Consider the following 27420-nt stretch of genomic DNA (forward strand, 5'->3'; position numbering starts at 1 on the left):
CTGTGCATGAAATATTGATGGCAAAAGCTGCATATTACCTTGAATTTAAGATACCTGGAGATGTGAAGCAAGTTCTGCACACACAACTGCAGAATATGGAGTGATTCAAGCATAAGAGTTCAGCATTAAACACTCTTTTGCTGCAGAGCAATAGAAGCTTATAAGGAAACAATAATTACATCAGTTTCAGTTCATCTTTTCATAACTATTCAGTCAAATAGTTCATCTATTAGAGGTTTTGACAGGTGTGAAAAGCGCAGTTACAGGGGGTAGACATTATATAAACATACTTCATATTTAAGTTCATGTGCTATTTGTATAATACGTAACATCTGTAAGAGTAAAATATGCATTTTCGATATAGTTCTATATTTATTTTACACATTGTCCCACGTTGTATTTATTACATTTGGTTTACTTTTCCACTTTATTTTTTTTGTTTGGTCAATATTTGGATTATTTAGTTTTTGGACATATAAAAACCACGTGTCACATTTCAGACCCTTCATAACAAACTAAGTGATGGATTTATGAAACAAGTCCCTGCTCATTTTATTGGGTCATTTCTCACGTCTGCTCCAGACATTATTAGCTCACTCAAAACACAATGGTTTATCCACATTGTTTTTTTATTTACAACTTTAGTCTTCTGCAATGTACAAGTGTCATACATGTTTTCCTTTATGCAATCTCGTACAGTATTTATGAAATGAATAAACAAAAAAAATGCGTGTTTCACTTTTGGTGGCCCTAAAAAACAAGCGAACCATAAGCTGAAATGAGTTTCATAAATGTAGTCACCCTGTTTTAATCGCCGGAGAGTATTCCAGCTCGTCTTATTCAAGTATATCATGTTCATAAAAACAAAAAACAACGAATAAATAAAATGATTACAAACACAAGACTCCAACGAGGACCAAGACAGATGTTGCACCGTTAGATGATGGCACGTACCAAAAGTAATATCTTGGCAAAAATATTTATGATGCAGACATCAAATACTTATCAAATCAAATTTAGCAACAACAATATTCACAAATAAAAATCCAAACCCTTATAGTGTCCTAATAAAAACAAAATGTACAGATTTAATGGAATTAGTCACACAGAACAAATACTTTTGAGGTTCTCGCTAATTGTACCCATCAATGACGCGATACATATATAGTATATATACATAATATATATGTATTACTCATGCCCTTTTCTCCTGAGTGATTAAGTGCAATGTGCATTATGTTTGCTTTCTTTTATAAAAGAAGGGAGAGTGAATATGTTGGAATTCTTGGAGTCACGTGCCTGGCCGGTGGCTTTGGCCTTATTGTTGGTTCAGGCAGTACTTAAATAATAAACATAACGTTGACTCCGAGCTGCGACTCGTGTTCAGATCATATTGTTCTTCTTCAGTACCTCCAAGTACTGCTGCGTCGCCCTGCTGACGGGGTCCAGCTCCGCCCTGGAGGCCGAGCCCACGGGCGACACGCGGGCCGACGTCACGTCCAGCTCCGCCGTGGCTGTGACGACCGGAGAGAGACCAAAGTCAGACGCTGCGACACCTTCACGTTCACTTTTATCATGTCAAGATGTCTTTAAGACCGCTGAGACGTGAGCCTTGAGCTGCAGTGCACTCACCGTTGTTTAATTCCTTTGATATGTTTCGATCCAACTCCCTCTGCATCTGGGAAAAGAAAAAAAAAGAGGCAACAATATCGTTAGATTTTAAGATCTTATGTTTGGGTGGGAAATATCAGCTGAAGAAATACGGCCATAAAAAATAAATATCTACACGTAAATGAAGAATAAACAGATGCAGAAAGTGATATTTCACCATCAATCACAATACAATGGTGAATGGATAGTGGGGAAAAAAAGACACTGCAAGGAAACCAGGACGAGTTTGTGAAACACTGCAGGACATGCCGAGCATGCAAGCTTTGCTGGAGGGAGAGTTTCTGCTGCATGTTTTGACGTTGCCGTTACGTCGCACTGCAAACTGCTGAAGATGAGTCAATATGGTGAACCAAAGACCCCAAATAGTTTGACCAAGATGCATTTTAAGAAATGATAACGTGTTTTTGGTGACTATGTGAATGAATCCCACATGAAAGAAAAGACATGTAAAACCATGAAAGGTCTGCATGCAACGCATCAAGGATAACGATATTATTCCTTTCTCTATATGTATGCACAATTAAATGTGCCGGTGTACATACAGACATTTACATACACTATTATATTATTTTTACTCCATTTCAGTTTTGTCTGATTTTATTTGCCTCGTCTATAAATTTTAGTCCTGATCCACTTTGTAACGTTGAAAAGTGCTGTATACATTAAGTTGTATTGTTAATAATATTATAAATACACTAATATAGAGACATGGACGTTTCTGGATGCAACATTTTCATATCACTTGTTTAAATTAACACGTTCAAAAATATTTACTCAATTCAAAAAGGTCCTGTCCAGCTTAACCAGCTTAACTCTTCATCTGTTTTCTTATTATGAATTTATCCATTTTGTCGCTTCATGAGCTTTTCTTCCAAACTAAATTCCTCTTCAGCATAAAATCCCAAATCTACTTTCGAGGAAACAAATTATCAAAGTACAAATTACTCTTAAAATAAGGCCCACATCATCTCTACTCTTCACAGTCAACTTCAGCACATGGAGAAAGTCGAGTCAAAGCAGAGAGGGTTTGAGAGTTCAGCTGGTGGAGTCAGTTACGTCAAAAAACAACAACACACAATGCAAAACAATCTCGCACAAATCACAAGTGAAATTGGATCCTATTCATTTGCCATTTTACCTTTAAGTCATGGCACATTTGTTATGTCACTTTAAACTTTAAACAATTTGTTATGTCGGTATCAACTGTGGTGATCCTTTCTAGTCATTCCTGAAACAGGAATACAGGAAAAAGCTCTGCAACGATCAGAACCGCTATAATTATTTGTATTTTGTACGTTTTCAATGTGCAAACCCTGGGCATCACGGTCGGCATGTGAACAGAGCTCTACATGTCGACACCGGCAGGGTGAAGGGGAGACAGCAGCCAATCGGACACTGAGCTGAACGCGTCTACAAACCTGGTTTATGGGTCTGGCTGAAGAGAGGAGAGATGAGAGACAGACTTTTGAGCTAGAAGCTAGAAGAGTGAGAAATAGAAGACAGGTTAGAAGTAAAGTCCCACTAGCATGAAGGCCAGCGATAGAGTGAAGAAGAGACAATGTGCAGGAGGAGGAAAGGAAGAAGGGGGAAGAAGTTACTTCAGTTTTGAAGGTGTGCTTGGAGAGGACGAACAGGTGTTAGTGAATTTAGAGCGCTGTTAGATTAACAATTTATTCTCCACAATCTGAAATATCTGACGTGTATCACGTCTCTGAAGTTATGACAATGCAACAACACGCTAACCTGCGGATGAAAAGCAACATCTTTGAACAAAACCGCACCAGTTACACAAACAACGGCGACAACCACGACGCTATGGAAAATTAAAAATGGCCTTCACGTGGAATATGCCACCGTAAGCAGCCTGACGACGTCGATTAATGAGCGTACAGACCTTGGCGAGGTAATCCTCCACCCTGCTGTTCTGCCCTTCAGTTATAGGGCTGAGGAGGGAGAGTCCCAGGTCCAGGCTCCTATTGAGGGGCCCCAGTGTGGCCCCGTAGTGTGCAGGTGAACCAAAAGAGCCCACGTCCAGCGAGGGCCCTCCGAGACTACTGTTTGCGATGCTGCTGGTGATCAGAGACTTGCTGCGCTCATTCAGCAACTTGGAATTGGCTTCGGCGAGCCGACGGTTGGCCCTGTGGCAGAGAAACATTGATACACATAGAGGACCGTCACGTTTATGTTTGATCGCACCGTGAGAAATCGTACCATTTCTCGACCACCACCTGGTCTCACCTCTCGAGTTTGGCATCCAGCGACTTGCGGAGGCGCAGCTCCTCTGCGTGGAGTTGCCGCGATCGCTCCAGCTCGGTGCGCGTGGAGTCTCTTTGGTTGAGGCTCTCGTGGTGGGTGCTGCGGGCGCGGCTCAGTTCCCCCTCCAGCTCCCGGATCTTCTGCTCCAGCTGGGAGCGCAGGTTGGTCTCGTTGACCGCTTTCATCTGGTCCAGCGCTTCTTGGGATGCTGCCTGGGACTGAGGGACAAACAGAGGCACGCACATGAAATCAGGCTTTGGGATGTTTTGACAGACGCGTTGGAGGGCGACCAAAGCAGCCATGTACATAAATACTCATTCATCAAAAACTAATTTCTTCAGTAAATCATTTATTATTCAGATTTTAGTCTATTTTATTTATACTGTGTAGAAGGTTCTGCATACTGTGTAGAAGGTTCCCCATAAACAGGCCGTGTAATATATTATATCAGGTATGAACTTTGTTTACATCAGCTCCTTTAAATCCAGATTCAAAACTGCTTTGTTGCTTTTAACTGAACCAGATTCAAGGATATGAATCAATTTCTGCATCTCACTGTTGCGTTTCATTTCTTAAACTGCGCTGCATTCAATTTTTTTGTTGCTTTTTGACCGTTTTAAAATCTTAAATCTTGTTTTCTTGCTTAACACTTTGAATCGCCTTGTTGTTGAAATGTTCAATACAAATAAACTTGCCTTGCCTAACATTAATCAACGTAATACCCCCGGCAGATCTTTCACCTGCAGGAAGATGTTGACCTGCTCCAGTTTCTGTTTGATCTCGTATCGGGCCCGCTCCTCCGCGTCCCGGCGGTACTGCTCCACGTGGCTGTGCTCCACCTGAGAAGCCTCCATTCGGCGCCTCAGGTCCAGCACTTCCTCCTCCAGCTGCCTCTTGCTCCTCTCCAGTTGGTCGTTACTGCTGCTCAAGCTCTTCAGGGAGGCCAGCTGATCCTTCAGGTCGCTGTTCACCTTCTCCAGCTGGTTGCGACGGGACCCTTCCTTCTCCAGCTGCACCTGCAGATCGTCCACCTGGGAACATGAGAAGGATTACCGCGAGCAGCAGTGTATTATTCGGGGGTTCATACAAAAACCATAGTGCATTAACACACACACACACACAAACCTTTTCTTTCATTCGTCCAAAGGAACTATCGCTCTGGCTATGTCTGCCTTGGTCCATCTGTAGACTACTCATAGGAGAGCCACATTCAGCTCCACCTGTGTCCTGATTCCGCAACTTCTTCTTAGCGGTCTTCAATAAAGTACGCATCCTAAAACACATACACAAATACTATAAGTACTTTTTTGACGATACCTTGACTAAAGAAAGTCGCACCTTAGTAGCACTTTAGCGGCACTTAAATGGCACTTTGTAGTTTAACTTTCATGTAAAAATTGTACTTCCTTAATTCTTGTTGTTAAATGAAGCGCAATTTAAAACAAGTAAACAAATAATATTCATAAAAAAAATAAAGTTAATATCTAACAGACTTTTTTGCAATCTTTTGCAACTGAGAGTCAAGTTACAATTCCAGTTTTGACGACATCATACCAACTGTGACAACTTCAGATTAAATACCCATAAAAAGCTACGTGTACACAAATTATTCTCCGAAAAAGATACATTAAAAAATAAAAAAACAGTCCCAATTAAATTAGCACACAAAAACACCAGACAAACACAAACTGCAGGGACTTTTTACACAATGACAGAAGTGGAGTGAAAAAACAACAACCTGACACCAGATACACACACGGGTTCACTACAGCCACACAAGCAGGACAAGACTGCGCGCTACTGGATCTTAGTTGTGTCTAAACAGGAGGAAGGAGTGCTGCCGCGGGTGAGGAGGGTGCGAGGAGGAGGCTAAGAGTCACCTGTACATTTCTTTTTGGAGCTCCGTGTTTCTATTCATCTCCTGATCCAGCCGGGCGTCCACAGCCTTCTTCTGCTCCAATATCTTTTTGGCTTTCTTCTTTTCCATTTCCATCTGCAACACAGGCAACAGGCCAAGAACTCTTGAGACCCAAACCATGGCATTATATTATCAGGAGCGATGCCTAATTAACACATCCTATATATACACAACATTAGCCTGTATATGAACACCTCGCTATGATCACCTGGGTGCTCAGGTCTCCCTTCTCCTTTTCAAGCTTTGCCAGGCGCAGTCCTAACTGAGAGCGGCTCTTCAGCTCCTCCTCCCACAAGGCCTGAGAGTCGTGGGCCGTGTGAGACAGCACACTTTGCTTCTGGACCTGAGAGAGACAAACACAGAGGTGGGAAATGTAAGTATCACACATATAAAAAAAAAAGACGTCCCGTCAGCTTGTTACGATGATCACATTTCAGACAGCTGGTTAAACAGCCAACTGTTCATCTCACCGTCCTCATTAGTTTAACCGGCTCTATTTTCTAGTTTCTGGACTCTGTAAGAAGAAACAGTGACAGAGACAGAAATGGTGCCGAAGACTCTCCATGAGAATTTCAAAATAACAAAAAACAAAATATGCCACCAACCTCATGAGTGAGTTGGTCTTCCAAATTCATCTTACTGCTCTGGAGGTTTGTCACCAACTCCTCCAAATGACCTCTGACCTACAGAAAGAAAAAAAGTATTTAAACATAACTTAGAGAGGTTTTATTTTGTGTTTCAATTGTCTTTTGTGAATCATTTTGATTGAGAGGTAACATGCATCATGCAGCTTGAGACAAAAACAAGTGAAAGACCCAAATACCAAGACCGGGCTAAAAGGAGAAAAAGAAATGTTGAAGTCACCAAAACCTTAAACTGACACAAAACTTTTACTTCCTCTGCATTTGTTTTGATTTCTGGTCAAGCAGCTTGTGCAAAAAGACTAAACACATTTAATTATGAGTTCTGGTAATTTATAGAGTAAAAAACAAAAGAAAAAAAACAGAGGTAGCCCCACACAGAGAAACTATTACTACATCCTACATCCACAATACCAACCCCTCCTCCAGCTGCACAGTCAGATAGCTGGAAAAGATTGAATACCTTTAAATTACTTCACAACATAAATACAGCTCTTTGAGAGATTTCACAATACTTAAATATTGTACTTCGCTTTTTTTTTTTTTTATCCCCAAAAATGATATGTTGCCACAGAAAACCTGTTTCAAAAAAGTATGTGTGTGTGTGTGTGTGCGTGCGTGCGTGTGTGTGCGCGCAATAGTATTAGGTTACAGCACTCACCATGGCAGATTCCTGAGCCCCTTTCTGAAGAGCTTCAATTTTGTTGGACTGTTGCTTTGCAGCAGCTTCCAGCCGGGCGTTCTCGATCTCCATCCTAGTTTGACATCACAAATACTCATACACGGTATACAGAAATGTATTATCTTGCCTCATAGATGACAATACATTTAACATTTTGTTGTAAATGTATAATCCCGTTTTATGGAGTTTTCACATTTTATCTGACATGATTTATTTCAGAGGATGTTTTTCTATGTGTGGTAGCTAATAAAATAACTTGATCAAAGTGTGTGTGTGTGTGTGTGTACGTAATGTAATGTGTTGGTACATACTGTTGCACAGCTTCCTCCAGCTGTTTGATGGTGGTCAAAGAAGCTGCTGAGGCTGACATCGCCCCCTGGTGTTTCTGAGAAGCAGTGGCGAGCTCCTTTTCCTTTTCATCCAGAATGCTCTTGAGGCTGTGAATACGTTTCTCAGCTTGCACGTACTGGTCTTCGCTTTCCTCCAGCTTCGTGAAAGAGACAAAACATCTACCTCGTCAGCATTGCTTACAGGGGACTTAACTTTAAAAAAATAATAATGAGCCATCTAATTTCAGAGCAGCTAAAATAGTTTGTTTTATAATCATTTACACAGCTGGAGTGGTTGATGTGGTGAAAATATGCTGCCACAAGGTGTCACTGTTTCCTGCAGTTACCTTTCCTTTGAGCCTGTCCAAGTCTTTAAAGAGCCGGGCCTTCTCATCCTCCAGGTCATTGCGATAGCGTGTGTTGACCTCCAGAGAAGCCTCACTCATGGACAGCTTCTTGAGAGAGTCAGCTAGCTCTTGCTGCAGCTGCCTCAAACTAGTCTGTGCTCAGACAGATTCCAAGGAAAGCAGGGTTTGATTAGATGAAACAGATATCCTGAACTGGCATGTGGAAGAAAGGCTAAAATAGGTTTGGGAGAGGAGGTAAGGTAACCCTTTTACACTGGAGCGTGCTCATCTTACCTCTCTTTCGTTCTTCTCTTCTTCTAATTTGTAGATCTGATCTCGGAGATCAGCCGCTTTAGTGGCGAGCTCTTTATTTCTCTCCTCCACTAGTTGTACTCGCTCTTCGCTATCAGAGCGCAGCTTGGACAGAATGTCACTGAAGCGCTCTTGGGCGTCCGTCACAGCGCGCTCTTTTGCAACGCCTTTGTTTTGGGCCTCCTCGAGCTGTTGCCGCAGTAGCATGCCCTCGCTCTGGGTTTGGGCTAGCCGCTCCTGCGCGGCCTCCTGGCGCGCTCCGACACGGCTGATCTGCTCCCTCTCCACCTGAAGGGCCGATTCGAGCTCCTTGATACGTACAGCCGCCTGGTCCTTCTCCCGCTGTTGGACCTCCAGCAAAAGGCTTTTCTCCGTCAGCTGCAGTGTGGCGCGATGAACTTCATTCTCCATGCTGTTTGCGCGAGTCTCTGCCTTGGCCAGCTTCTGGGACAGGCTGTTGACTGCCTCGCGTTGACTGGCTGCATCGCCTGTAGAAATAAAAAACTTTAGGAGTTACAAACAAGCTCCCAGTTAGGCAAAAAATATAGCAAGACAAAAAGATGAGCATAACAACAGCTGCTTGTTGCATTTCTGCGGCTACAGTCAAGCCCATTTCACTTCATCTCCCCTTAAACAGATATGCAATAATTCATAAATTAACTACACATAATTTCTACTTAAGATCACCAACAGCTTGTCAAATAACTTTCACATCTTCAAGCTTTTAATGTTTCTGAAACAAAGCACAAACCACTTGGCCTGGTTGGGCGTGAGGGAGCTTGGAGCTGTCCATCCATTCCTACCACTACTGACCTGTGAGTCTGTCTTTAAGACGCTGGTGTTCCTCTTTCTCCCGGAGCAGAGCTTTCTCGGTGTCTGCGTGAGCGGCCATGCAGTGCTCCGCCTCCTTTACGGCTCCAGCCAAGCGGATACGAGCGGACTCCACTTCTGCGTCCAGTGTTTTGCGGCTCTGTCGCTCATTTTCCAGACGGGACGTTGCCATAGTTAACTCAGACTTCAGTGTGCTCAGCTGGTTGTTCAGGTTGAATACGGTTTGGGTCAGGGCTTCACTGTTCAGTTTGAGGTCTCGCCGAGCATCTTCTAGCTGTTCCTTGAGAGCCTCGTTCTTGTCCAAAAGGTGGCTCTCTTTAATACTGCTGTTGGCATGCGATCGCTCGAGTTCACTTCTCAGGATGGTCAGCTGCTCCTGGTAGGAAGTACTCTGCTGGATCAACTCCCGCTCCCTGTCACTGGCTTCAGTGAGCTGAGACAAGGCCTGTGAAGAGGGGAAAAACACGTTAAGTTCAGATTGCCTTGAGTCTGCGGGTTTTCTTTACTGATTTCATTAAAAAAAATGAATGATCTATTCCCAAAATGTTATATATACTAATCTTCAATTAGCAGCACCAAACTGTCGCACACTTACTAAAACTAAACTACTAACCTTAACTAAAACAATGGACACCACTACGTGAGGATTACCTCATTGCTTTTGCTTATGTTTCTCTTGTTGTCGGCCTCTATCTCCTGCTGCTTTCGAAGATGGTTGCTGAGCAGATTCTCCTGCAGAGTCCGGGCACTGCGCTCCTGAGCCAGCAGTCTCTGGGTCTCACTGTGGTCCTCTTCAAGCTGGGTAGTGTACAGATGATGGGGACATTGGTGCTTTAATAAATAACCCACTAAACAACCGGACAAGCTAGAGACGGATCAAATGATCTACAGCATCTCATCACACCGTCATAGATACACAATAATGAGAATTACTTTTTGTACAAAATACTTTACTGTATTTGAAATCCAAACAATAAAGCTATGTTAAATTAATATCAAAACACAACTTTAGCTGACATCAATATCGTGAAAACACACATTGGACAGATTAACAAATAAAGTTTAAAAAGGCTGTACCTGTTTCATGTTGTTGACCAGTGTTCTCATCTCCAGCTCCAGATTCCTGAGGGAGAGCTCCACCTTCTGTCTCTCCTGCACCTCTAACTGATGCTGCTCCTCCATCCTCCTTAGCTTGTCTCTGGTTGTGTCGTACATCATGGTGGCGTTTCGGCGATTCTCCTGCTCCTGTTTCAGCTGGAACCTATACCAAGTTTCAGACGGACAATTAGGCAACCACACAAGAGGCAGTATGATGCACATCAACTTGAGAAGAGAGAGCAAGACCATGTCAGGAAATGGCTAAGGGGTACTCAAGCATTAGAGAAAAAGGAAGTTGTTCTCACTTGAGGTTTGTGACTTCAGTCTGCAGCTCCAGCTGGTTGCGCTCTAAGGCAGATTTCACATCTTTAACTTCCTCCAGACAGCTCTTCAACTCGGCCCTCTCCGTTTCCAGCTGGCTCACCTTGTCTGCCAGGTACCCGTGGCGACTCCTCGCCTTTTGGATGCAGCGCTCATATTCGTGGAAAATGTTCTGCAGCTTCACCATGCTTCTCGAGTCTGTGAGGTGTAATATGGCGAGTCTTAGCACTTAAGGAGCATATACCAGAACTTGCTTTCAAAGTCTAATCATTTGCACTTATTTGCTAATAAGATTAAGGCAACAATAAATAACTTATTATTATTAATGGACTAAATCAGTACCCAAAGTGGCCGAGTCCAGCTTCTGAACGAGGAGAGATGCGTGGCGATAGCCTGAAGTGGGAGAGTCGATGTCATCTGTGGCCGTGTCGGACGACTGAGTAAGTTCATCAAAGTCTTCTGCCATCCCGACTTCCTCAGGGTTCTGAATTATGGAACCAAACGGGGGTGTTTATATTCGTCAATTTCTTATCCTGTACTCACATTTCCATCCAGTTATGAACAGATTGTGTGTTTTACCTCGTCTTCATGTCCTCCACTGGTTGGAAACCTGAGCCCAACGAATGCAGAGAAGAAGAAAAAAAAGGGGTTATTTTGGAAACTGACGTGCATGTTCTAAAGGTAAAAGAGTTATTAGAAGTCTAATGGTATAATGCAGTATACTATTGCTTTTTATTTGGAAAATCAGCGGTTAGTCATGCAACTACCTGGGTGGAAAATCCTTAGAATTAAGAAGATTTGCATCCTTCTGGTCACCCACCACCAATATTGTAAAGGTCTGTTTGGACTGAATGCAAAGCTCTACCTCTATTTATTTCTCTTTCCTTTAAATCATTCAGTGAAGTTTTGGAAACAATTATTTTTCTTTGACGGGATCCGTTTTTCATTCAAACAGAGATTTTTCTCCCGAGAGCGAATCTGTGACTGTTGACGTCTACTCACTTCTTTCCATTAGCTTTGTTAAGTCGTGCTGCCGGTCTAATTCACTTTGCGTTCAGTCTGCACGCGCCTTACGGGTTAGTGACGGAGAGGTGAAATTTATACAAAAAAAAGCATACTGCATATATACCTTCCTTCATCGTCGGACAATTCACTAAAAGTGCTATCATCAAACACCGACAGAGGATCTCCATTGACATGGGTGTTGGTCTGAGGGGCTCTGCGGCGCCGGGCCCCTCTGACCAGCTCCAGCTGTAAGGTCTCCTCTACAGCTTGTCCCTCCTGTGTGTTGCTATTGTCGGTCTGCTGAGGTGGGAGATGCAATTGCACTGGTGCCCCGTTGATGCTATGGAGAGCAATAAACCTGATAGTCAATACGTGGTGACATCTACACTTCGGGCCCTTGAATGTATTGCTGAAGAAACGCTCATTAAATTGAACCAATGAAACAAAGTTGAGAGTCAGTTCCTTTTGTTGCACAACTGTTGTGAAAAATAAAGTGCATTTATCCAAAAAGAGCAACTATACACACGTATACGTACATAAAAAGGGAAAATATGAATAATGTCTGGTTTCTAGATTGTGGATGTGTTCTTCTTAAATTGTAAAAGCAACAGTTAAAATCTGTAGTGATAACTGTTAGGGCCTAGAAATGAACAAAAGAAAAACAAGGCATACCTCTTGGTGGCCGCAGATTGCTGCTCCTGGTGCGTTGCTCCTGCTCGACTTGACAGGGATCCTAACCTGCTCTCAGGTTTCTCAGTACCGGCTTTTTCCAAAGCCATTTCACCAGTATCACAGGAAGTTATGGATTTCTGCGCCTCCGATGCGGTCCGTGTCGTCTTCTTGTCAACCTGAAAAAGAACAAGGGTAAATATTTGATGACTGGATTTAGCAGGAAGATTATTCCTTCAATGGAACAGGTTGGTGCCAGCCTTTTAAGATGCATTTTGGAGCAGGGACTTGTACACTTTGTCGTACATAATTTAGTGTCACCCCTCCCTTTGGAGACCTAACACCTTAGTGTGGTTACTCTCTTTGACATGAGAATTTCAGTTAATTTCAAGGACGCTGTGGAAAAGCTGGACCGAGAAAAATCTCGTCCGTTTCTGACAATCTGATATTCTTGGTAAACATTCAAGAACTGGTACGGTTTTTTACTAAAGTACTACCTCCAGCCATTTATACTGTGGCTATTTAAACCCATGTCTTTTGCAGACCGTAGTTCTCTCTGTGAATTAAAATGCCAAACTGTGTAGCAACGACAAAGCCAAAAAACTATATAGACTTCTCTGGTTTCTTTTAACTCAAACCACAAAACACTCAACAAAAAGGCTGGCCCCAAAAAAAAGTAAATGTATTCATCCCATGTGTGTTTGAAGACTAATCTAAGGAATACTTCATCCACAAAATGAAATGCTCTTATTTGTTAGGGAGAAGAAGGCTTATATTTGTACAATCTTCACACCACATAACCTAGAAAAAGAGAGTTCATACAACAAAACTTATTCAACATAAAGATACATGCGAGGTCCATGCATGATGAAGGACAAGTCACTACTAAAGCACACAAAAGAGTGAACGTTTGGTTATGGAGTGAACTCACGAATGCCAAACAACCATCATCACTGCAAATCAGTACCAAAGGCTACTGGACTGCAGCAGAAATGAGCTTCCACAAACGGTACATAAATTCTACATGCTAGTTAAAAAAACACAAAAATGTAAGGAAAACATGCGAGATGAACTCTTCTACTTCAAAATCAAACCTAAAGGACATAAATAAAAAAAGACTTGGACAATAAACAACACCAACAGAAAGAAAGAAGATGAGGGTTATGATGTCTGGCCAGTTTGAGTTCTTGACACAACCGATTAAAAGAAATGAAATTAAGTGCATGGAGGAAATGAAGAGAAAGTGAAGAAGGGACTATAGAAGGGGCGGCCATCTTCTACCTCGTTCTGGAGTTGGGCCTTTTCTTTCCCCAAATCCAGGAAGACATACTTCAGGACCCCTACCTCAAGTTTAAATCTTTCCATGTCCTCTTCCAGCTCTTTATCAGAAACACCCGGGATAGACGCTGAACGTCTGCATGGTGAGGAGGGGCGACGAGACTGGGCGACTTCCTCAGGATCCTCTTCTGAACTGGCATTGTTCGTCTCAGCTTCATCGAGATTAGCGGCGCTGTCCCTCCAGATTAGGTCCAGATGTGGCTTCTGGGAGGGCCCACGATCAGCCTTCTCTTTTAGGAATGTGCTCTGGTCAATATCGGACACGGGTATGCATTGATCGTCAGAAAAAGCGGTGGTAACAGGATTTAAGGGGCTATTTGCCCGTGCTGTGGCGCGTTGAGGCGAAGGAGACCTGCACTCTTCTAGAACATCATTGGTGAGCAGCTCTGGCTCTCGGCGCTTGCTGCTCTCGCTTGCTGGGGGCTCGCGGGCCTGCCCCCCGTCCTCGCACAAGGAGTTTTCAGTTGACTCCGTCGCAGAGTCTTCCAGTCCGGACTCCCTCTGCTCGGGTATGGTGAGAAGGACGGTGCTCCTCGCTCTGGCCATGGGGCGCACAATGACTTCTTCCCCTTCTTCCTCGTCACTTGACTCTTCTTCTGCAGAAGTGGATTCGGCCGTGGCGCGTTCTTCTTCTACCACGTCTTCAGCAGAGTGTCTTGATGTGAGGAGTTCTCCGAACTTCTCTTTCAATTCCCCGGCAACATTTTTGAAGGTGGATTTCACCTCCCTTTTCTCCACCTCTACCCAGAGCTTCTCGTAGCGATTCTCCCACGGAACGTTGTCACCCGCTTCATTGCTTTCTCCGGGACGCCGTTGATCTTTAAAGTCTGCTTCCTTTTCTCTACCGTCAGAGCTCACGCGGCCAGATGGACGTGGGTCATTCAGACCTAACTCACATGTATCTATTGCATCATCTATCTCCTTTGATGGCATGGGTGGACAAGGAAAAGCACAAAACAGAGAAGACAAAAATGCAAAAAAAAAAAGTTTGGGCTTAATACTAACATATATAACTAATTGAAATACAAAGTAACACAATATTAGGATAAATATGGAAGCATTTGAACTTCACATTCTCTAATTATAAAAAATGCTATATGAACAAGAATGTTATTTGGGATACGCAACAACTTATTTGGCATTTATTTACATTTTCAAGCAATCAGATTTCTGGCACAGTAAGGAATTTTCTTTTTTCAAACAACTTTTTTAAAGGCCAGAACAACAGATGTGGTTGTCATGCGTGAAGAATTCAAAGCGGTGTTCCACAATGGTAAATGCGTATTTATATGTTTTACACATTTTTTCTGTCAATATATCTTGGATAATCAACCTAGTTACTTACAAACAGTCAAATCTACAAAATCTGTGAGTCTTTAATCTTCCCGTAAGGTTCCAAAATACTGCATTTTCATGTGTTTTCACTTGACACGAATCAAAAGGTTAAAAACAGGCTTTTGAGGATCCCTAAAGCCTTGATGAGCAATGTCCCAAGGTAGATCAATTGATAACATTTGGATAGGTTGTTTTTAATATCACCCTACTTTTAAATATACACATCTTTACCATTAGATAGGACTTGATTGTAGGACTGGGAAAGCATGAATGACAAAAATGCCAGGAAACAGCAATGCAAAAATCAGGTTTGTGGTTGGAATGTTGGGAGTATTTCTCACCTTTTGCTGCTGCTTGTCAGTCTTTACTCTTTTACTGTCTTTAGCCATCGGTGAGAGCTCAGGGGAACCTAAGGAGACAGAGAGTATTTACCCAGAGCACATTGCATGTGCACACAAATATCTGCAGGCATACTTAAAAACTCCAGTGAGACTTACCTGGTGTGACGACTGTCTGAAGCTCGGCTATATTTTGCAACCGATTGTCAATTTTGGCTGTATTGCAAGAGGACACAACATTGTCTGGCTCACAATCTGATTCTAATTGAGGGCAAGAATTAAAAGAAAGAGAAAAACAGACAAATCATTATCCTGAGAAAAGGTTTGGAGAAAAAAAACGGTGATAATAATACAATGTCCCTTACCTTCTTGACTCTCGGGTTTCTGGAGCATCATCTTTCTTGGTCGAGGCTGGGGTTGGGGCACGGGCTGAAGGCGTGTGCTGGCCAGTGACTTGTCGGAGTTGATACTCCTCTGAGGTGTCGGGGGTGCTGCTGGACCATTGTTGTCACCCTGCTCTGTAACAGACGGATGGGCGCATTCTGGTAACTCCTCAAGTCCAGGGGACGGCATTCTACGGCCAGGCAGGGTTCTCCTACTGGCGGTGCTGGCCGAGTCCCAGTCTGATGCATCTGTGTCATTAACACAAGGAGTTAGAGGTCAGTGAAAAGAAACATGGCATTGATGTTGCTGAAGGTAAAAGGTCAGTTGACATTGAGAAAACGGCAACACAACTCAATGAAAAAGATCAAGGGAAGGCTGTAAAGCTATTTGCACAACGAGGAAGGACAGCTACCGGAATAACCAGTTCATCTGGTCTAATCCGCTAGTTCATGTTTACTGACCTGCTTTTTTAGCTTCAAAAAGTTTGATGACAAAAAAATACAAAGAGTAATTAAGCCAGTGTCGCTTGAAGACAGCCAATTTTATACAAAAACTTATGGAAAAGACAGTCGGTCATAATTATTTGAGTGAAAGTTTCACTTTTATAACCGTGACATTGGGTGCTTCTCTGTAGGTATCAGGCAATTTATCAGCAGGGACAGTGGCATCAGATGATCAACTGCCTTGTGATTATATAAAACCATGTTTTTTCTTCTGTTTAAATAGAAAGATCATTATTTCATCTTACCTTCAAGATCGTCAACGTCACCGAGACCAAACTCTTCCATTAAGTCTGTCAAAGTAAAACAAAGCACCATGTTTAATACAAACAGCTCATCTTTAAATACATTCATACATTTTTAGATCAACGGGACCCACAATGCTCCGGGTGACACCATTTACCTGTCTTTCGTTCGCCATCTCCTTCAAGTTTGCTCAGCACACGTAGAGGTTCCCATTTTGCCTTTTCAGTCTGGTAAAAGAGAAAAAGAAAAACGTTGCTATTTAATTCCAACAGATCAGTTTCTTTGACCGTCTACGGCATTTTGTTGTTGAACCTACCTCTTTCTGTATAGAGTCCTCTTTCTCAACATCTGCATCTCCATTATTATCATTATTGATCTCAACTGCAAGAGACAAGACATGTCTGTCATTTTCTCTGTGAAAAAATTAACGGAAAAACAAACAAACATTCTAATGCAGCCGGGTGGGTTTGCCAGAACATTGCACAAAGCATTCCCATGCAAATGAGCTCATGGTTAATTAGCATGAAGCTACTTCGGACGGCGTCAGACGCGCTTTTAAATTCCTGGTTTGACAAAAAATTCCGCATCAGCCAAGAATGCATATGAGTGGCGCATTCATATAATTTGAGCCATTTATCAGCTGAAACCAAGCAAGCTAATTTGGTAAAAAAAAAAATTAAAAAAGGGGGTTCAAGCAGGGAAGAGCAGTGTATTCTGCATGCATTCTCTTGTGGTGATCATGAGGTGATGGGCAGGCCTCTGGTATGGTTAGCATGTTGTTACTCAGACATGCGAGTCAAGACATTCATACCCTCTCCCTGGCTGCTTCTTGGCCTGCCTACACTCCTCCGAGGCTCTAGAACTGCCATCCTATTGTCTCCTTCCCCTCTTAAAAAAGAGGGAATATAAAACGCGGCTACAAAAGAAATGTACATATTTTTGGAAAGGATATTTTTCAATTGATTGAAATTATACTTCACATTCTTCACCATATTTAGACTTCAACCATGACCCACAGACAAATAGAATTCATGCACACAAAAAGCTATGATTAAATAAGATCACACTGTTTCTGCAGCATGAAATGGTGCCTGGAATGGTTGGATTTCTTTGGAAACAAAACCAAATAGTAAATGAAATAGACCTACTTTCTTTAACCTCCGGCGCAGCAGTGGACATCTGTTCTTGATCCTGAGTGTGCAGGCTTAGTTTCTCTGCACGTGGCCCCCCAGAGTTTTTGGAACTGGACTGAAAGAGAAAAAAATCTCCCTGTGAGAAGGTGTGTCAAACATCAGATCCTACAAGACATTACAAAATGTGTCTTTACCGTACCTCAGAGTTCCAGGAATCTTCCTCATCATCATCCTCCTCCTCCTCCTCCTCTTCTTCTCCCTTCTCTAGACCCAGCTCGGACCGGAAATCTATTTCAACAGGTGTAGATTCATTACGATGATATAACTGAAAGGTGTGTGGTGGTAGTTGCAGAGTAATGCAGGATGGAGCTACAATTCTAACTCAATTATTGATGTATCCTCACTGTATGACCACATTTACAAGAACATAGTGACTCCAATTAAAAGTTCTGATAGATGGTAATAATTATATGGTATAATATCTCCATTGAGCTAGAATGTCTTCATTCAGAGGAAAAAATACCAACCGTTCAGACTGTTGTTAAATTTAAAAAAAAAATCAAGGATCTAAGTTGTCAGTAGGGCTTAAATAATCCCTTAAGAAACTCAAATACAAAAAATCATTGACTCAGCTTTGTCCAATATTATCAATAACAATTTTAAATTTGAACCCATTGTCACAGTTCAGTCATTACAAATTATATTACTATTAATGAGTAGCACGGCATTTGGATTTTTTTTTCTGTAATATTGCATTTGAATGCACTGAATGGGTTTTGTTTTAACAGATAATATTAATGTATGCATTTGAAGCAATAACTTTTTTTTTCTAAAAAAAGGAAACAAATTAGTTGCTCATTTTATGATATCTGTCCTATTTTTTTGTATATTTACTATTACTCTTTAATAATTGCTTTTTAATATGTATTTAGTCAATAAAAAGATAAGTAGAATACTTGATTAATAGCTGCAGCCCTTGTTGAGTAAGATGTTCACAGTTGCCAAAGCAACAAATGGGGCGAGCAGGATTGTGCTGTTGTTGTAAATGAAGGAAAAAATACCTTGAGGTCGGATTAGTGCAAATTCAGTTGCTTGAAAAGGTTGGTATAAAGGAGTTGCTGCGTACCTCTTTTCTTATCTTTAGACATTTCTGCCTCAGGAACAGGTGAAGTGGCGTTAAGAGAATCTCCGCTCGCTTTGACTTTATCATTTTCATCTGAGACGTCTTCTTCCTCTTCGTCGTCTCCATCCTCCTCTTGGTCAGTAGCGTCCTCATCCCCAGTGGAATCTTTTTTCTGTGTAAAAAAAGAAAGAAAGGCAATGTACTCATAACCATGTACTTTAAAACCTACCTTCCACGAGTGTATGCGTCCATAAGAGGCATCTCTAATGGAAAGAGAAGCAAACTGGGAACACGCTTATGAAAACAAATGCGCGTGAGGCGTTGGCAGAGGGCTTATGAGGCCAAATTACATTTTACAAACTGCTGCACGACAACAAAAGGCTACCTGTTGCATTCCTGTTTTACCTGAATGACAGGCTCGTCAATGTTTCTGAGCTCTTGACTTCTTTTGACTATGCTTTCTGCCTCATCGGGCGAGTCGAGATCAACGTCATCAATGTCGGTCTGAGGCAACGCTTCACCAGAGGATGTGCTCCCGTCCGAATCGTGGAGTTCACCAGCGGTGACACCGTCTTTGATTTCCCTTATTGGTTCTTTGTTGAGGTCTTCTGATGACACTCTTGGCCGGGGAACGACAGCACTTCCATTTTCTAGAGGAACATATGCGGTTAATCTAGCTTTGTGTTCATCATTGCTGGACCCCTTGACTGTGGCGCTGGCGAAATCGTACTGCAGCTTTTGGTCCAGGCTGTCCGAGTCCTCACTTCTCTCATCGTCTGTTTGATCACCCACCAGCATTTCCTCCTCCGGCCACTCGTCCTCTCCATCAATTATAGATTGAGTAGCCTTTTCATTGTCTTCATCTCCCTCTGTCTTCTTGTCGATTGCACTTGTGGGCTTTGACTTAGTTGGGGTGGAAAGAGACGTTTTCAAGACGTTTCCGCAGGATGCAACTTTATCTTCTTTTCTCTGCGTGATCTTCTGCTTCTCTGACTCATCACTTTCGTCTTTATCATCCCAACTACTATCGTCGTCTTTTTCCTTCTCAAATTTTCCACCCGTTTGTGATGAGCGTCCAACTGATTCAACGTCATTGTTATCGATATCTGGTGTTTGGCCTCTGGTTGTTTTTTCATCCTCAGCTCCTGGTGACACTGCAGGGGAGAGGTCCTTTGACTCGTTCACAACACTTTCTTTATCTTCTTCTTTCAAGGAGCCATCAGAACGCTGCTGCTCGACCGTCTGGTTTGCGGAAACAACATTTGTTTTAGAAACTGGTGACTGCAAATCACCTTTAGGGAAGGAGCCGTTATCGTTCTGGTCATTATCTTCAATAGAAGAATCCCACTCGGATTGATCTACTGTTGCTTTGGCTGCTCTGTTTTTGGACTGAGGAGTGCCTGTTGAACACAATCCCAAAGAGGGCAAAGGTTCAGCGTTCACTGGCTGAGGTGATGATTGTACCACAGGCGATGAAGAATCCCATGAGCTATCCGGGTGGTCTTTCTTTGGTTGAGGTAATGAGCATTTCGAATGCGGTGTTGCTGCTTCTGGTTTTGAATGTGATGATCGAACATCACTTTTCTGATCAAGCGTCTCCCTGTTTCCCTCTTCTTCTTTGGGTAGGTCTGTGTCGCTGCCCTCTAACGAGGATCCCCATGAGGATCTGCGTCGGTCCTCTTTGAAAGCTTCTTTCTTTGATCCAGCATCAGAGGAGCCTTCTGTATTTTCAACTCCATCCTCAGGCACAACATTTCTCCGATTAGCTAGTACTGTGCGGCGACCGAGTCCCCCTGTTTGATGATCCTCTTCATCAGCACTGTCCTTGTCCACTGCATCGCCGCTGTTTTCTTCATCGCTCCAGGAGCCGTCAGCATCGATTCCCAGCTCGGTTTCAAACTCTTCCTTCTTAACCGCAGTTGGGGAACAAGTTTGTGTGTGATGTCTGGATGTTGTGGGGCCTCCTGCTGAGCCCAGGTCCGCTGACCATGCGCATTCATTTCCATGGCTGTCATCTTCGTCGGAAAACTTTGATTCTACCCTAATGGCCGACACAACACAATCCTCCTCTACATCTAATGTTGCTGGCATTGCATAACTTGCTGTTCTGGCTGGACAGACAGTGTCCTTTCTTTGGGCATCTACACTCTGACCCACAGTACCGAGGCTAGTTTCAGTTCCCGGTGTGTTTTGAGCATCAGCACCGTCAGTAATCTTAAGGGTGCCGGTAACAGAAGGTTTTTGTATATCTTCAAATTCATTAGTGTTGGCCTCGACAGATGCAACACATTCGTCGCCATCTTCTTCATCACATTCATTTTCTTCTTCATCTTCCTCTTCACTTTCCTCCTCCTCCTCTTCTTCCTCATCATCATCATCATCCTCCTCTTCTTCTTCTTCATCCTCCTCTTCTTCTTCGTCCTCCTCTTCTTCATCATCGTCATCATCTTCTTCGTCTTCCTCCTCTTCTTCTTCGTCTTCCTCCTCCTCCTCTCCAACTTCCTCCTCCTCTGCTTCTGGACTTCCCTCTTGAGAGTCTAACCTCGCTTTACTACTTGAAGGCTGCTCCGTGTGTTTGCCTTTCTCCTGCTCGTCTGCTTGTTAAAGGCATTTGGAGAAAAATAGAAGGAGAGAAAGGCGTCATAGAAATGAAAGTGGCAAAACTTCGACACAAGTATTTTACCTTTCTGTGGTTCGGAAGAGGGGTAGAGGTCGTCTGGGGTGCTTTGGAAAGGAAGGAACTGGGGGAGGGATCTACTGGGTGCTGCAGAGCTTTGCTGGATGGTAAAACCTTCGGGAGGGATGGAATTCTCTGGATTCTATTCTCACTCTCTGGCTCAGATTCTGTACCGCTCGAAGATCTGTCAGACAGTGCGGAAACTACAGGGCAGGCAGGGATAAAGGTCACTTCTAGAAACCACAAACTGTGGAGAAACATTAACATATGACAAGGTAAAAAAAAAATGTCTTGGTACCTCCTCTTTTAGATGCAATCATTTTCTTTAGGTTTACCTTCTGTGGTTTCTGAAAGACAGCATATGAGATGAATGTCAGAGTCAAATTGAGGAAAAACACAGTTGCAAAAAAGTAGCACCAACCTTTTTGATTAAAACCGATTCATCATCATCATCATTTTCTGATGAAGGCCATTCTTCTGCAGCACTTTTTGATATCCTAAGGAGAAGGAAGGAACGTGTTGAGCAGGGTAGCCAATTGTAATTGTGAGTTACACATCACAAGAAAATGATGCTCACCGACTTAGTGACTCCGACTGAGAATTGTCTTCAAAATCTGCAACAAAGCGACAAAGCTTGTTTTCAGCCTCACTTGCATCAATTTTAGAAAGGTACAAGTCATATTTTAATATCAAATCTTTCAAATAGTGAGTTCTTGACAGCATCTCAATCTTAAGAAGCAGAAAAAGTAGAATGCACAAAGCGCTACAATCTAAGCAGCACAAAGAAGTGCATTCCCTGAAGAGAGAAGAAGGTTAATTATCTATTCAGCTTTTGACTGATTTTGCGAAAGCGCATCTAAGCAAAGTAATACCTCCCCCTGCTTCATTTGTTCCATGCTCTAGATCCAGTCAAGAGGTAATGCATGAGGAATGAATAAAATAATCACAGTCAATAACAAAGACATAATAAAATCCTCCCATCACTTTCATCCACTCAAAACCTATTTCCCTACCATCTTTGTCAGTGGCCGGTCCTCCCAAAGAAAAGCCTGCTTCAACGTCTTGGGAAGGACTGCCCAATAGTGTTTTTTTCTTCTTTTTGCTCGGACCTTGATTGGAGAGGGACGGGCCATCATTCCTCTGAGTGCTGTGCTCAATGATCAGGAGGGAACAACTACATGTGAAGACAGGGACAATACCATGAGTCTTAACAAGAAAAAGAGGACGATTTATACAGTAAAAAACAACATAAATTGGATACATCATCGAAGACATCCAACTTTAGGAACATATATACAAAGAAAAGAAGGACAGCTTACGGATGATGCCCATTCATCACTGCGTAGTCATCAGCTGACCATCCGTTGGTATCCTTTAGTGTGATATCGGCATCAAACCGCAAGAGCAGCCGCAACATGCCAATTTGTCCATTAGAGGCAGCATGCATTAATGGTGACCTGCAGGTAAAAAATAATTAATTCAGCACCCTTGAAATTATTGGACCTGTATCACAGATGTGTCCTTGTTTAGTACTGACTTTTTGGCTTGGTCCATTAAATTCACACTAGCACCCTCCTTGAGGAGAAACTCGGCCATCTCTATTTGGTCCTCACGCACTGACACAGTCAAAGGTGTGAATCCCTCCTGAAAATTAAAACAGTCAACAACCTTATTCATTGGGCACATGCCACTGACTGCATATGCTGCATCCAGACAACTCATAAGCACAATACATCTTTCTCACAGCAAACATTGTGACTTGAAAACCATCGCACACTAAGAGGTCCTTCCCCTATTGGACACATTTGGTTATGACAACAAATATTGTTATTAGGAGCTGTGATGGCATATATGTTAATACCTTTTTTCTCCTAATTTAAAAAAAAACAAGGGTCTGCCAAATATAGTCTCGTGTTAACATGACACTTTATCTGTATGGACTGAAGTTCAGCCTGAGGCTAAGAAATTATACGGTGGTGGATAGACTAACCTTATTTTGTGCATTGATATCAGCCTCGTGCTGCAGCAGCAGGACAGTAGTGGAAATGGATGGGATGTTTGCTGCCAAATGCAGGGCTGTATTGCCATTGATGTCTACAAGGTTAGGCTCGGCATGATTCCCCAGCAGGATGCTCACGCAGCGTTCATGCTGGCATTGCACTGCCTGATGTAGAGGAGAATGACGTGATTGCAGAAGACTGAACAAGGCTTGAAACAATATGTGACGAAAGTAGTCAACTCATCACAATTATATTTGAAATGAAATGAAGAATCACTCAGTGGTGGAGTCTCATCATCCAGGATTACCTTCATTAAGGCAGATCTATTTTGATTGTCGCATAGGTTAAGCTTAGCTTTACTCTCGACAAGGAATTGCACCACCTCAACATGTCCACTGGCGCAGGCAATATGAAGTGCAGTTCTGTAATAGGAGAGGAGAGTTTCTTATATTCAAGCATTCTTATTCTTAATTAAAAAAACACTACAATTGATACTTAATAGTATTTTTAAAGAAGGTATTTTTTTTTTTAATCTTATGTCTTACGTTGCTTGTTCTTGAATACAATCAACTTATTGTTTCTATTCTGTAATTTGCCTCTATATGTATACTACTCAGTTACTTCCGACACACACTAATTGTAAATGGTAATTAGATACTACCTTGAAACATGAGTAGAAAAGAAACAATGGAGTGTCAAGTACATTTTACTTAGTGCTTAAACAAGTTGTCAGTTTACTGTTAACAGTACAAATAGTACACATTGTTTTACCATAAACCAGCTCAACTATATAGAAAATATGCAATACTATACTCAACAATGCACCCTAAAGCCGCTACATTATCATAAGTGCTTCAGTGATTCATGTCAAAAGCCCAAGATAAAAATCTATCTGCATGGCTGCAGTCATGAGTGGGCCTTTTTGTGTGTTAAACAATAAAATCCTACTATTATTCTAGGGTTAATTGTGGAAAGATAACAAACACAGTGAAAAAACCGTGGGGTGGGAAAGGCTCCAAATCAATGTGTTAAGAGAGATATAGAAAGATCAGATCAGACACTGTCAAGGATGTGAGAACAAGTGCTTTAATCCCACTTACCGGTTCTCCTTGTCAAGTTGATTGATATCATTCTTTTTAACAAGCTGCTTGAGCTTTGCCAAATCACCCACTGAGGCAGCTTTGTGAACCTTCCCGAGGTCCTTTTCTTTGAGTTCATAGCCAACAGAAAGCACACTCCCATTGTCGGGAGTACCGGACGAGTGTTTCTTCCTCTTGGTGAAGCTGAATATCTTCTTCATTGTATCGGTGAGAACACCATTGCTTCTGCACTGTCACCACCTGACACTCATCAGGTGTTGGAGGATCACCACAGGCGCCTCTCCCATCCCTAGAATTAAGACGTGCAAAGCGGATTAGAAGCCTGTAAAACCACGCTGAGGACACTGAGATGTTTCTTCAGAGGAGATACAGCGTCAACTAAGTAATGTCACCACAAATACTGTCCCTCACACGGCAACATAAAGTGAGATAACCTAGGTTAAACGCACAGAGAAATATATTACATATGCAGTGGGGATAAGCATAACGCTTAGTATCTAATTACTTCAACAGGACGGTGGAAACACAGCTGTCATGCTAACGGCAGTAATTCGGCAATGTAAAAAGGCTATTGTTAAGTTAGCTACGTGTACAATCATGTTCTTGAACAGTACCTTATGCCAGGACGTAGTCTGCGTTATTGAGCACCAAAGCATATTAGCGCTTCATAACGTTGATTTTGACGCACCAAGCCGAACATGTACGAGTAGCTAAAGCTAAAAAGCTCTTTACATGCGCGCGGTGAGCTTTAGCGTTATATCTTGTGGCTTGTTACCATGGTAACTGACCATACCGGTTATCTAATCTCGTTGACGTTACATTTTGTAAACGCAGATTTTTCTAATATCTATTAACGTACGGCAATACACGCCGCTTCGTTTTTCTTTCATTCTATAACATAAAAAAAACTTAAGTTTTATAGTCAGTGTAAAAACTACGTTTAATTAATATCTGGATTATTTGTTGCCTAGCAACCTAGCTTCAGTTGGCTCCGAGCTGCGCCTCCCACGTCGTCACTTTACGGCAGCCGCCACATTTAAACCGGATTTGTAGACAGAGACGAGCACAGCGGGTTCCCGTACGGCTCATTTTCACGACTCGGGGTGCCGCTTGTCCAGCACACAGGAGGGTTGGCTAATGCTAACCTTGGGGAAACAAACGTAACCCTGCTAACTCAATGCTAATTAGCGAACTCTATAAATCAGAACTGGTCACTCAGAACGAGAACTTTGAGACAAATGCTAAGGAGGCAAGTGGGCCTTTAATAATAATCAACGCGAGCACGTGCTTTATTAATTAATGCAAGTCAACTAACAGTGTATTAACTTAAACACCAACCTGTTGATTGTCGGAGTCAGACTTTTTATCAGAGAGCTAAAACTCGAGATGGCTAAAAACTAAAGAAAGACATGCTGGTTGCTGGGTTTCAATGATCCAATCAGAAATGAACTCGCGGTAACGAGTCGTTGTACTGACCAATAGGCGGCTTCGGTGCATGAAGAAGTTTGGTTTACAAGTCACGGAGGGTGAAACGAAGAAGGCTTGTTATGCAATGCCAAACGTTGACCACTTGATGGTGACATTTGTCTTGAATTTAAAATATTTGTGGACCCTATAGTTTCAAAAGACCTTAGTTCTAGTCCCATACATTTATCTTTGTCAACCCAATAAGTCATTTCGAATATGAATACAAAAAGGTAACGCAGAACAAAAATAGTGGATGATTGGAGATTTTTATTTTGATATCTAGTCAAAGGGAATTCAGGTTATGTGCTCATTCAAACAGACACATTTTTATCTCAATACCTCATAATTTTGGATGGAATAAAATGCTTAAATTCAACAGTAAGTATTCATCACTAACACAAAATCAAATGCACAATAATAGCCATATTTCCAAGGTTCAAAATGTTCCGCCGTTGTATCGTGAGGTCTTTCTGGTGACAGATGAACAGAAATACCTTATTTAATGCAATCTAACACATCAGTCTATGTCCTAAAAACGTGTTATTAAACTAAATAGTTCTTTGACACGTGTGCATTATTGCTTACAAAACGTGGCCTCCCTTATTCTTAATATCTGCTTCTGTTTTAATCGCCATAGGGAAAGTGAGTGAAAGTCTTATGTTTGAAAGCACTGAGGTATTTAAACAAATATTGCCATGCACTTTAGGCTTTACCATTCATAAAATGTGTTGCAACTTGCCCCAAAAGCAACTGGAATTTGATGAATCAAAAACAATCCTCTATGTATTTGGAAAAATATTGTCTTCATTACACATTTGCGGTCATGATATTTACATTGTGCAGGGAAATCATTCTGATTTAAGTATGCAAGCACTTTGAATACCAAATAGTGCAATAATTATGGCACTGTAGAAAGTGAGATATTTAAAAGTCTGAGCATTGAACACAATTACACCGCTGACAGGATGAATAAACTGCAAGATAGCGACGTGACTTCTGTACGTGTTCAGGTTGATGACGGCATCCAAGAGTCTAACTATAGCAAAAGGGGGAATAAAACCCACCCCTGACTGGCCTTGTTAAAGTGTCATATACCTTAATTAGAATTTTAATTGAACAAAATGTGACAGAGCAATGTGATACAGATAATTAAATTGGCACAATAATTTCACTTCCACTGGAGCACAACTGTTCAAAATAGCTTTGTGCTGCAGCCAAATACAGTATTGTTGGAAACGTAATGTTTTTTTATTGGTCTTGTAAAGCAATATCAAGTTGTCTCAAGGGGGGAAATTGATATTGTGGGTCAAGGGATTTAGAGAGTTTTAGATTCTTGAAATTTACCACCCACCGTTTTAGACGGGAAGACGTTTATCATTGAAAAAGTATGGAAAATGCATTTGTCACTTTCAAAGAAAAATAGTACAAAATAAATAAATACTAAATATACAAGGTCAACTTAACACTGAAGGAAAATTCCAAGCAACAAACCAATATTCTCTCATCTCTGCTGTTTGTATACACGTTCGTGTCTTTGCAGGTCTTTTGCAGATCGTGACTGATGAGCAATACTTTCTCAGACCCCATGATTTGTTGCTAAGATAGGTGTACAGAGTGCAGGGAGTATCGGCTTTGTTATCACACTCTTGCTCAGTTTGTCATTCTGCTCTGCTCGGGCAAATTACATGCCCCACATCAT

General features: G+C 42.0%; 1 protein-coding gene across 7 annotated transcripts; it reads right to left on the bottom strand.

Moving 5' to 3' along the window:
- Positions 1 to 610: 610 nt before the first annotated feature.
- On the bottom strand, positions 611 to 25652 carry ankrd26 (ankyrin repeat domain containing 26). Of its 7 annotated transcripts, XR_011080101.1 has the most exons (45): positions 24869 to 25418; positions 24255 to 24543; positions 23462 to 23576; positions 23145 to 23318; positions 22692 to 22798; positions 22474 to 22611; positions 22168 to 22328; positions 22027 to 22053; positions 21732 to 21768; positions 21576 to 21651; positions 21453 to 21501; positions 21161 to 21357; positions 18481 to 18649; positions 17554 to 17642; positions 17370 to 17469; positions 17033 to 17137; positions 16538 to 16602; positions 16379 to 16448; positions 16224 to 16268; positions 15457 to 15723; positions 15251 to 15352; positions 15095 to 15162; positions 13425 to 14339; positions 12084 to 12259; positions 11536 to 11751; positions 10986 to 11016; positions 10749 to 10890; positions 10391 to 10604; positions 10065 to 10248; positions 9639 to 9785; positions 8970 to 9432; positions 8139 to 8644; positions 7845 to 7997; positions 7480 to 7655; positions 7148 to 7241; positions 6451 to 6528; positions 6054 to 6188; positions 5808 to 5920; positions 5053 to 5200; positions 4668 to 4958; positions 3910 to 4145; positions 3566 to 3809; positions 3090 to 3148; positions 1633 to 1678; positions 1498 to 1514 (listed from the first exon to the last, which is right to left on the bottom strand). XR_011080101.1 is itself a non-coding variant. In XM_068602706.1 (44 exons), exons 2-44 carry the CDS (start codon positions 24452 to 24454, stop codon positions 1384 to 1386), a joined length of 7200 nt encoding a protein of 2399 aa, XP_068458807.1. In that variant the 5' UTR covers positions 24455 to 24543; positions 25593 to 25652; the 3' UTR covers positions 611 to 1383. The 7 variants fall into 7 exon arrangements, 6 of the variants coding, with proteins under 6 accessions (XP_068458807.1, XP_068458806.1, XP_068458808.1 ...); XM_068602706.1 differs by lacking the exons at positions 3090 to 3148; positions 24869 to 25418 and adding an exon at positions 25593 to 25652 and having other exon boundaries at positions 611 to 1514; XM_068602705.1 differs by lacking the exon at positions 3090 to 3148 and having other exon boundaries at positions 611 to 1514; positions 24869 to 25417.
- Positions 25653 to 27420: the final 1768 nt, after the last annotated feature.

This window comes from Clinocottus analis, unplaced genomic scaffold (genome assembly GCF_023055335.1).
Source record: "Clinocottus analis isolate CAN_PGR_092001 unplaced genomic scaffold, fCliAna1.0.p SCAF_6, whole genome shotgun sequence".
In the NCBI taxonomy this organism is placed as follows: domain Eukaryota; kingdom Metazoa; phylum Chordata; class Actinopteri; order Perciformes; family Cottidae; genus Clinocottus; species Clinocottus analis.